Source organism: Leucoraja erinacea, chromosome 32 (genome assembly GCF_028641065.1).
Source record: "Leucoraja erinacea ecotype New England chromosome 32, Leri_hhj_1, whole genome shotgun sequence".
NCBI classification, from domain to species: domain Eukaryota; kingdom Metazoa; phylum Chordata; class Chondrichthyes; order Rajiformes; family Rajidae; genus Leucoraja; species Leucoraja erinaceus.
This window is the reverse complement of record NC_073408.1, coordinates 12372036-12384093: the sequence shown is the minus strand read 5'-3', so window position 1 is coordinate 12384093 and position 12058 is coordinate 12372036. Positions and strand designations below refer to the sequence as shown.

At 43.2% G+C, this 12058-nt stretch overlaps 1 protein-coding gene across 1 annotated transcript in view; it reads right to left on the bottom strand.

Moving 5' to 3' along the window:
• igsf9bb (immunoglobulin superfamily, member 9Bb) overlaps positions 1–12058 on the bottom strand; it is a 429804-nt gene that overhangs the window by 14480 nt on the left and 403266 nt on the right. The window contains exons 13-14 of the mRNA XM_055660774.1: positions 8067–8242; positions 529–755 (exon numbers count right to left, since the gene is read on the bottom strand). Of these exons, the coding sequence (XP_055516749.1) occupies positions 529–755; positions 8067–8242 (403 nt within the window). The remainder of the gene's footprint in view (positions 1–528; positions 756–8066; positions 8243–12058) is intronic.

Here is a 12058-nt window from a genome sequence, read left to right as displayed (position 1 = left end):
GCAATTAACTTGAGATCTGTTCTTGGGCGCTAGGGAACCTACTGCATGGTATTATTGGCCCAGATAAATTGATTAAAGAAACCAGGTCCGGTGTTAACAAATTATAGGTTTAGTCTAACCCACCCCCATCCAGAAAATGGTGATCAATTATCTCATGTCAATATACTCTTTCGTAGAAACAGGGAACTACAGATGTTGGTCAATACACAATACGATAGTGCCAGAATAACACAGCAGGTCAGGCAGCATCTCTGAGGAACATGGATAGGTGACATTTTGGGTCTGAAGAAAGGTCTCAAGCTAAAACATCACCTATCCTTGTTCTCCAGAGACACAGCCTGACCTGCCTAGTTAGCTTCAGTTTAGTTTATTGTCACTTGTACGAAGGTACATTGAAAAGCTTTAGTTGTGTGCTGACCAGTGAGCGGAAAGAAAGTACTCCAGCACTTTGTGTTCTACCAAGGCCGTTCTTGCATCCACCCTGAATTTCTTGAAGATTCTTTCAGTAGCTGCTCGATAATGCCTTACCAGAGATAACTCCTTGGTCAGCAATTCGGTTTCAGTGCCTGGTATTGCTTCATCTAAAATCTCCCACCGTTCTCCAAGACGGAACTCCATGATATAATGGCTGATCGGATAGCTATGGTTGGCTGGTGTAAGCCAAGACAGCAATACTCCTTGGTGTGTTCGATTGGCTGTTAGGCACCTTGGTGGAGAAAGCAGCACCAGTGGTTCTCGGGTGGTTATAGGGAAAGCTGAAAGAGTGAACAAGGTTATAGACTCTTCTGCTGAAAGTATTCTTCCGTAGCAGCGGTACAATTAAATGCTACCTGATTGCAAATACAGAGCATCCAACACACACTACATAATCCTCTTTAGTATTTAGGGTTCGATTAGAGGTCCACCACCAATTTTCCAACAACTGGTGGTCCCGCACCTCTTTTAAATCAGACAAAATTATGAACGTGCACTTGAAATGTCCCCCTTGAAGTCCACCCCTAAATATGTGGCACCAAGGCCGGGTGAGGCGGCTGAACTCGACCTCATTTGGCACTTCCACGGCTGATCAACGAGTGGAATCTCCTCCTTGCGCCCGGGGATCAACCTCCAGCCCGGCTGGAGATGGCAGATCTCTTTCCATAGCCGACTCCTCGGGCCGGTATCTCAGCCCCTCAAGGCCATGACCTCTGTTGGTCCGGACAAACAGATAATACGGCAAGGTTCTGGAAGCAAGGGTGACAGAAAATCGGTGGTGGACCTGTATATACCACCAGGGGGCGCTGCACAATTGGCAGCCTCACAACAGTCTGTCTGCTTTGTCGTCTTTTTTTGTTATTTTTAGTGTGTTTTAAAAGTTTATGTAAATGTTCTCTGGTTTGTTTTATGTGGAGGAGGGGGAGGGGGTCGGGGGAACCTTTTAAAAAAAATCTCTTACCCTGCCGGAGTTGCGATTGTTTTCCGGGTCGTATCTCCGGTTGCTCTGCGGCCTAACATCGTGGAGCTGGACGCCTCGTTCGGGACTGACTTTGAGCCACACCGCGGGGCATGGACTTACCATCGGAGCCAATCCCTTGCCTGGGATTGCTCCCACCGTGGCCTGCGGATTTTACCATCGAGAGCTCGCAGTCTCGGGTAGAGACCGTAGATGTCGGGAGCTCCTACGACGCAGAAGGTTTGACCAGCCCCGACCCGGGGTCTGATCGCTGGCGCGGGGGAGCTGAGATTTCCCCCGATGCTGGAGCTTGATCGCCCCAAGGTGGAGGGAGAAAGATTGCCCCGTCAAACATAGAAACATAGAAACATAGAAATTAGGTGCAGGAGTAGGCCATTCGGCCCTTCGAGCCTGCACCGCCATTCAATATGATCACGGCTGATCATCCAACTCAGTATCCCGTACCTGCCTCCTCTCCATACCCTCTGATCCCCTTAGCCCCAAGGGCCACATCTAACTCCCTCTTAAATATAGCCAATGAACTGGCCTCAACTACCCTCTGTGGCAGAGAGTTCCAGAGATTCACCACTCTGTGTGAAAAAAGTTCTTCTCATCTCGGTTTTAAAGGATTTCCCCCTTATCCTTAAGCTGTGACCCCTTGTCCTGGAGTTCCCCAACATCGGGAGCAATCTTCCTGCATCTAGCCTGTCCAACCCCTTAAGAATTTTGTAAGTTTCTATAAGATCCCCTCTCAATCTCCTAAATTCTAGAGAGTATAAACCAAGTCTATCCAGTCTTTCTTCATAAGACAGTCAACAGAAGGCTTGAGGCCGCTGACCTCGGGAGAACAAAGAAGGGAAGAGATTGAACTTTTTTGTGCCTTCCTTCACAGCGAAATATAGAGAGGAGTCACCGTGGTGGATCTTTACGTTAAAATGTATTTTGTGTGTTATGGTGCTTTTTATTTGTATGACTGACTTGGCAAATGAAATTCCTTGTATGTTGCAAAACATACTTGGCTAATAAAGTATTATTGTATTGTATTGTATTGCATTGCAACCTTACAATTTCCTTTCCTTAATCCAGGCAATGTCAGCAGAACCTATTTTATGTTAAATTGTGGAAAGGAATTGTCCAAGGGGTACAAACCAGGATAAAGGGAAGGACCAAGTTCCCTTTGCACAGTAGAAACCTCCAGGAGACGAAGATTTAAGGAAATTAGAGAGGCAAGTAACATTTTTTTCAGCTGGACAAGTACTGAGGGCTCTGGGACTCACTGCTTGTGGTGGAAGAGAGTAAATCTTTAATAACACTTCAGAAATTCCATGGATGAGCCCGTGAACAGTTATCCAGCAAAGCTATAGACTGAACTCAAACATTCTTCTTAGCATTTTGACGAAAATGGCAAATGTTGTGTGGTCTTTCATTGACATCAATTTTATTGACAGAAAACAGGAAAGCACGTGTGCAATTATATTTCTGTGAGAAAACATTCATATCGCATGAGAAAAATCGAGGCCTGGCGGATCTCCCAATTCCAAATGGTTTCATTGCATTGTGCAGTCTGGTCCAGAGACCTGTCATTCATTGAGGTCTCGATTTGATGTTGATTTGCACTAAGTTACTAATGTCAGCTGAGATTTTAGGACTGATGTGATGAATACAAAGTACCACAGTATCTCAAAATAACTGCATTGGACATTGGGTGAGATGAGAAAACGGTACGTGGTGCTCCGTGAAATGAGCAGATAGTCTCCCCATTATCCAGACTCATCAAGGTCTACCTTGAGTTCACCTCCTTCAGACAACGGAGTAAAGACTGAATGGGGACACTCTTTGTTCCACACATCCCTTCTCCGCCTTCACTTCTATAAAAACCAACATGCATTTCTCTCTGTCCCACTTTTATCAAAGTCACAGAACTGAAACGTCAACTATTTCCCTTTCCACACCTAGCCTGCTGAGTTCTTCCAGCATTTTCTGCTTTTGTTTCAGATGCCCAGCATTTGCTATTTTCATTTCATTTTCATGCATTCGGATGTGTCCGTGGCAACAAGCAACAGATCAAGATGATGTCAGACTGAGCAACAGAACAGCCAAGAAAATTCTCAGTCCAAAAATGTCTACATAAAAAATATATAAGTAAGATTTAAAGTTGTGAAGGAGTTGGGTTGCTGAGATGGCCACAGCTGGTGCATTTGGGATGATTGCCAAGTCAAAGAATTGATGATTTAACCTTGGTGCCAATACATTTTTAATGAGGAGGCCCATTTTCAATATGGTCATTACTATGCAGTGCAATGATGAATTAAGATTCTACTGTTGAATTTCTAGACCGATCAAGTATTTTTCATTCAGTTGATGCATGATTCTTCAGCACGTTCTGCCACCTGCTGGCAAATCTGAGAACTTCTAAGAGCCCCAGATATTGGTTAGTTTCCAACTTTGAATTTCTTCCCTCACCCAATGCCCAATGCAGTTATTTTGAGATACTGCCGAAACATGGGCACTTTGCACTCATCAAATCAGACCCAACAGTTCAAAGGCAGACACACAAAGCTGGAGTAACGCAGCGGGTCAGGCAGCATCTCTGGAGAAAATGAATAGGTGATGTTTAGGGTCGAGACCCTTCTTCAGTGTAAAGAAGGGTCTGGACCCAAAAAATGTCACATATTCCTTTCCTCCAGAGATGCTGACGGGCCTGCTGACTTACTCCAGCTTTTTGGGTCTATCTTCAGTTTAAACCAGCATCTTCAGTTCCTCCTTCCACCAACACCAACAGTTCAAAAGCAGGAGCTTGTGGTGAAATGGATGGGAAAGAGATAGTAAAAGTAAGGAATTACCAGATCAGTAAGATAGGACTTCACAGTCACCAGGGAATAATCTGAACATCTATAGAATTTATTAATTTAATTTCTCCTGAAGCTTTTTTTATTTGTAGTTTAAAACTTCCAGAGCATTTAGAAAATGCTTGCCTGTTGCATAACATAACCGTGTTATTGTGCTCGAGGTCATTCAATGTAATTGTGTTTACAAATAGGGTAAATGTCTTATTTAACTCCATTGAACATACAACTAGTATTCAGGGACTTCCAACACATTTAATGCACCAAGGAAGAAGCAACTGTACAGTCAGCTGTGTGCTGAAGCAAAGCAAGAATTTCATTGTCCTATACAGGGACACATGACGATAAATTCACTTGAACTTGAACTTGAGAACATATATTCTCAGCGCTCTGTAATCACGTCTTCTTCACTAGAGCCACTTGAAATATCACATCTCATGCGCAACACTAGTACCAAAACCACTCCTAGAAATACCGTATTTTGAGATGTAATCCTGTATCCATGATTATGTATTTTACACACAAACACTTTCCATCTTCATGTCTGGTCAAAATGTAAAAATGCCCTAGTTTGTGACTTTGTGATATAGTCATTAGTATTTTGTGGCTCAATTGAGTGTGGTTGCTGATCTGATAACCACAATTAACGTGTGGTTGCCAGATCAGCAACTTCTGTATTGGACGATTCATAACTGAATCAGAGGGTTGGACATGGTTCATTCTCCACTGTAAAGATAGGCATCCAGCATTAACCAGTCATCTGTTGCTCCTGAGCCAGTCCCACTTCCCTGCCTCCTGCATAGATTTTCCTTATCCATTTTCCACTTAAAGGTTTGATCACGATTGCCATTTGCAGTGAAACATATCAAGTTCATATAATCCCTCACAAACACATAACCTCCTATCTGTACAGGTGATAACTATCAGTTTCAACCTTGATGCTGACTTGTGACCAAGGACAGCAACCTGCCTTCTCTTCTCATTGTCACACTTCGATATGTGATCGTACGGAAATGTCACAACAACGTCTGAAGTTCCACAAAATCTGATTAATGCGATGGAAACATCATATTTCACCAGGGCATCAATAACGATCACTCGTATGTAAATCCACACAACATTAGTCTGTGCACCGTTTATGGCTGAATAAAAATGGAGAAAGGTGGTGAAGTGGTAAATGGGGAATAAAATACTGTTGCTGGCATTTGTCATGATTTGGAAATGCATGCAAAGTATTTACAGTGCAGTTGTGCAAACAACAACATTTACAGCCTTAACGTCCAAATATTTTACACAGTAGCTGGAAACTGGAATGACTAGCATCTGTTCTTAATTGCACAAATGAGACATCTAAACCATTCACCTCATGTTTGAATGCAATAAAATATATTTCCAGTGGACGTCCTGCCCATCGGGAGATTGGATTGGGCACTCTGGGTACCATTTGTCAGCACAGCTGATGTATTTCCAGGATCTTTCAAGTTTGTGATGATATCCTGACTCTCAGTGATGCTCACCTCTGTCTTACCGGCAGAAATTACACCATATTCAACCCATGTTAAAGCAAGGAGCCAGCCTTGCAGTAGGCTGGCAAAGAGATTGTTCTCTTGCATCTCAGCCCCAGCATGTAATTGCTCAGCAAGGTTGATGTACAATTTCCCAATACAATTTTGTGTTAGATGATTCAGAATTGGAGCTGGGGTTTAGGTAATTCATTCTCTATTGAAAAAAATAATACTGGCAGCATGCCTTAATCATGGGAATTACAGCATTTGAAGGTCACTGCTCCTGTGCCAGTATATGTACTAATCCTACCTCTCAGCCTCAGTAGTTAATTGCTCAGCAATTTTGATACACCACTGTTGGGTGTCCCATTGCTTCCTCTAGTCATTTTAATGAAGTCGTTCTTCAATGCTGTGATGAGCCTCAGCTTCACAGTGGCATGGGGCCACTTGCAGGGCGGCAGTCAGAGCAATGTACAGAGTTGTGAGAGGATGTGTGGGGTGGTCCTGTTCAACAACTACCCCCCCAGTGCTGCAGAGTCAAGATCTGGTGCCTCCCATGACAACTTTTGATCAGATGATTCAGAACTGGATCTGCGGGGGTTTTAGGTCATTCTTTTAGACTGTAGACTTTAGAGATACAACGTGGAAACAGGCCCTTCGGCCCACCGAGCCCGCCCTGACCAGTGATCACCCCGTACACTGACACTATCCTACACACTTGGCCAATTTTACAACTAACCAAAGCCAATTAACCTGCAAACCTGCACATCTTTGGAGTATGGGAGGAAACCGGAGCACCCTGAAAAAACCAACGCAGTCACAGGGAGGAGTACAAATTACGTACAGACAGCACCTACAGTCAGAATCGAACAGGGGTCACCGGCACTGTAAGGCAGCAGCTCTACCGCTGCACCACTGTGCCGCCCCTAGTTCGATCGTCATAGAAAAGTGTGGCAGCGAGCCGTAATCTTAGGAATTGCAACACTGAAGGAGGCCCTTGCTCCTGAGCCAGACAGAACATGCCCTAATCCCATTTCCCTGCCTCTCCTGCAGGCTTCCCCTCGCCAATTTCTAACTCAATGGCAAACGCCACTCAATTTCCATCAGGAACTGCATGGCACCCATTTAAATCCAGAAATTGGGTGAAACCACCCTAATTATTTTTAAATTTGTTTTTCATTAACACAAGAATTTGGCATTGGTGCTGCACACAGCAGGAATTTAGTACAAACAGCGGCAATTAGCAATCATAATCAAGCATACAATTTAAAGCAAATACAGCACCAGAAGAAGCTTCATTTTATAAAATGGGCTTCCTTCCAATAGCCACTCAACACTATCAACAGTGGTTCCTTATGAATAACTAAAAATTGGCTGAACCCATTGGATTTATGCAGGCACAAATTGTTCTGCTTTTCCCACCACTTGCTGCTGCGTCATATAAATATTCATAAATGTTTTTTTTAGTTTAGTTTAGTTTAGTTTAGAGATACAGCCTGGAAACAGGCCCTTCGGCCGACCAACGATCCCTGTATACTAGCACTATCCTACACACGGGAGACAATTTACAACTCTTACCGTAGCAAATTAACCTACAAATCTGTACTTCTTTGGAGTGTGGGAGGAAACCGGAGTACCTGGGGAAAACCCACACAGTCACAGGGAGAATATACAACCTCCATACAGACAGCACTTGTAGACAGGATTGAACTCGGGTCTCTGGCCCTGTAAGGCAGCAACTCTACCACCGGCACCATGCTGACAATTCAGTTTTGATCATTGAAACAATAAAGTTCCCTCTTCCTGCAGTGATTTTGTGTTATGATTACATCCCTTGGCTCCATGGCTGGAGGTTTCTCAAGGAGAATTTGGTAAACAAACAATGAAGCTTAAATTGAGGATACAAGGAACTGCAAATGCTGGTTTGCTAAAATAGACATAAACTGCTGAAGTAACTCAGGCGGGTCTGGCAGCATGAACATGAATCAGTCTGAAGAAGGGTCCAAACCCAAAACATCACTTATCCAGATTCTCCAGGGATGCTGCAGACCCGTGAGTTACTCCAGAACTTTGTGTCCTTTTTCTTAAGCTTAAATTGAATGCCAGACTTTGTACACCATGTTCCAAAAATGTCAATACAGTTTTCTATGGTGGCTTACAAATCGGCAAATAAAGGTTCATAAGTTAGTAAAATCGAAATTATTTTTTGTCTATGCTAGCTAGAAGAATATTGCAAAACATTAAGGGTTAGTACATACGTAAACTATGTATATGTCAACTCACCCAGTGTGTTCACAGTGACGACTTCGCTGAAGGGCCCTGTGCCAAGTTTATTCTGTGCTAGCACACTGAACTGATATGCAGTCTCAGCCTCCAGGCCCTCCACCAACAGCCAGGTAAGGCCTGTGGATACAGGCAACGAAAGCCAGTCATGGGGTCCCAGCATAGCCCTCTTTACCCTGCGGCAAATGCAGAACTAGACAGTTAGCATCTGTTTTCAGCTGAGTTAAATGTTCAGGCCAGCTTGCAGTTGGAGAATGGAAAAAAGTGTTGTGGAATGAAACAGCATTGAAATCACAGACTCTATTGCGGCAAAGATTCAAGGGGTACCTTTTCAGTTTCTTACTTCATTGATAAAAACACATTCTTTTAATTAAGCACCATAGTTAAGATGCACTAAAGCATTATTCCATTTGGTAGCTGAAGTTAACAGCAAAAGCTTCCATCAGTAACAGAATATCATCACCAATCCTCTATTCTAATCACTTCCAATCCCATATCAGCTCATAACATCATCTCTTCTCAGTGCCATTACACTGACACACAACCAGCCCCGTACCCAGACTTTTTGATTCTAGTGACCAATATTAGTTATTGGGGAGGATACCTCCCTTCCTAACAATAAATAAATGTCAATTTCGATTTATCAATTTGCCTTTTAAAATTGAAAACACCAAAACCTTATTTACTCATGTGCAGGTCTTGGTTGATTTGTTGAACATTCCTTTAAAAAACAACTGGGAGTGACCAGCCTTGGTGCAGTGTGTTTGCAGACATCGGAAATGCATCCTTAGAGAATGTGCTTACGCCGCACCCACACAAAACAACCTAAGTTAATCTTCCCACATTGGAGCTCATTGTGTTTTGATTAATATTTTAACGGGAAGAAGAGGGGAAATGTGACCCAAACACCTCCTATCTATGCAGTAGAATTCCGTGGACAGAGGGAATAAGTTATTGGTAGAGAAATCCGTAGCTGGTGAGGTTGCAGACTAAATCCGTAATGTAATGGTTACAGCATATCCGGGCCTGACTTTAATGGAACAAATTTATTTACTTTACTTTTAAATACCATTTCTGATTTACGAGTCAGGACACAGGGGCCTAGGTTACCTCGCTGTACATGTCAGATTAATTTTAACTCAAATGTTATGATTTATAGATTTTGTGAACAGAAATTACTAAGAGTAAACAATTTGATTATTTATCAGTCAAGCCATTTTTTTGGCTGATAACTATTTAATAGCACTATTTATTTACACTCACAATGATATATTTCTGTAAGATTCACTGACTGCACAGCAGTAAGAATGTACCCGTGCAGAACTGGCATTCTGGCTAATGTTAGGAAAAAGTTTCTTTTTTAGTTTAGGGGATACAGAGCGGAAACAGGCCCTTCGGCCCATCGAGTCCAGGCCGACCAGCGATCCCTGCACTCTGGAATTCAGAAGGATGAGAGGACACCTTATTGAAACATGTAAGATTATTAAGGGTTTGGACACGCTAGAGGCAGCAAACATGTTCCCGATGTTGGGGGAGTCCAGAACCAGGGGCCACAGTTTAAGAATAAGGGGTAAGCCATTTAGAACGGAGACGAGGAAACACTTTTTCTCACAGAGAGTGGTGAGTGTGGAATTCTCAGCCTCAGAGGGCGGTGGAGGCAGGTTCTCTGGATGCTTTCAAGAGAGAGCTAGATAGGGCTCTTAAAAATAGCGGAGTCGGGGGATATGGGGAGAAGGCAGGAACGGGGTGCTGCTTGTGGATGATCAGCCATAATCACATTGAATGGCGGTGCTGGCTCGAAGGGCCAAATAGCCTACTCTTCCATTTATTGTCTATTGTCTATTAACGCTACCCTACACACACTAGGGGCAATTTTACACTTATAACTAGCCAATTAACCTGCAGACCTGTACGTCTTTGGAGTGTGGAAGGACACTGGTGATCTCAGAGAAAACCCACGTGGTCACGGGGAGACCTATGTTTTTGCCATTGACACATATATCTTGTGAGTAAAGAAAGAACATTGTGATTTTATCGTCTGTCTGGAACGGTTGGGGCAGATTATACTCAGACCTTCCCAGGTGCAATCCCCAACTCTTGATATTACATCCCAACTGAGAATCCTACCTGTTAAATATATGTAATTTTCCAAATGATTATTTATGTAATTAAAAAATAATCAAATCTTTTCTTCATCAGAAATCATCAATATTCATTGGCCCCAGGTTTGGAGATCTGGCTCTGTTTCCAGTATTCTCCAGCCTCATTAGTTCAATACTTTCTTTAATCTCTAGCTTAGTGATTGAATTATGTCCTGCAGTCTTCAACTCCAACCCAAGGTGGTGAGTTAAAAGACGAGAAATATGTGGGTAACAGTTTTCCAGCTTTAGAATTTTCCTAATAATATTTCATAAAGATCTAAGTGTATCACAATTTGTATTTGCATCAGTTCCAATCAACACCAGTAGCCTCCCTCGTGTAAAACTAACCTGTTTCAAGAACAGGTGATAGGAGGCAAGTTCCTATTGCTAATTGCACCTTCTCTCCCTGCACTAATCTTAGGAAGCAACCTTCACTGAATCACACCACGAATACAACCAGCTTTTCCGCTACAAGACGTGTTACATGATGAGGAGGGAGCAGAGGCAGGGTCCTCTCAGGGAGCAGAGAAACCTGCATGGGCTTCTGAAGAACAAGGTAGACACAAAATGCTGGAGCAACTCAGCGGGACAAGCAACATCTCCGGAGAGAAGGAATGGGTGACGTTTCTTGTCGAGATCCTTCTTCAGACTGATAAACAATGTGTGCCGGGGACAGCTTGTCCCAAGGACATGTCTGGCAGGAAGATGATGCCAGGGAGGCATCCATGTGGGCCGGTGTCTTCTCTGTATTCCTGGAATCCAGTGAGCCCTGCGCCCACGCTTGCCTTTTTCAGGTACAAAACCAAAACTGGCACTTGTGAAAAAGGTAATGTTCTTTGCTTTAACTGCAGAACAATTCTTACACCTGCAATGCAGCAGTGAGCAGCACAGTGACTTATTTCAGTACGAGCAACCTGCAAGGATCCTGAGGTTAGGTTGCTGAGAACAAGCATGCCCGTGACTTTGACTTTAAATGCAATGCAGCCCTTTGCATTTGACTGCTACCTGAGTCTGTCCAGCAAGCAGATTAGAATGATGGACTTCCAGTCAGCTACAGAGTTAATCCCCCTCCACTGTGCTCTGATCTCAACTTCAGAAAAGAACTACTTACATTTCAGTCAAGTCACACACCAGGCAACCTTTCAGGATGAGATTGCCAATTAAGTGATGGACTGAGATGGTTCAGCATCATTTCACATTGGATGCTGGAAGCCAACATATGGAGGAAGTGCTCGTCTTGCAGACTGGGCACCTTTGAACCAATCCCCGCGAGCCAAAAGCAGCTAACTTCCATCCAGTCTCGAAGTCATTCATCTTGAATAGATAGCACAGCCAGTGGTGTACATCACATTGGACTGAATTCCCCTGTTTGTCCATTTTAACTTCAGTGAAAGTAGCACAGAAACTAGGGAGGATGGCACGGGTGCAGTTAGTGACAGAAGAATGTAAAAATCCCGTGGATATGAAACTGAATGTATGAACATGTGAAACTGACAGGCAGTGCATCAAGCCTGCCACACACTGTCTGTAATTTGTCAGTACAATAAATTACATTGAGAGTTCCTTCATTGGGGAGATGGAGAACAAATAGGCATTTTATCTTCTATTCCCATGTCTTTAATTATCATCATATAATCCTCTGAATATTTAGTAGGCATCTTGAATGAACAACTAAATGACTGTCCCTGCTCTCTTTGATGATTTATTTAACACCGTCCTGGTACATTTGAGTGAGTATTGTGGTAAGGAAAACGAGCCCTTGTTAAAGTTAGCAGTTCTAATGTAAAATCATTCAAATTAAATATTAACCTTGCCCTCCAATTGCCGCAGGGACCCTATTCTTCTGTTCCA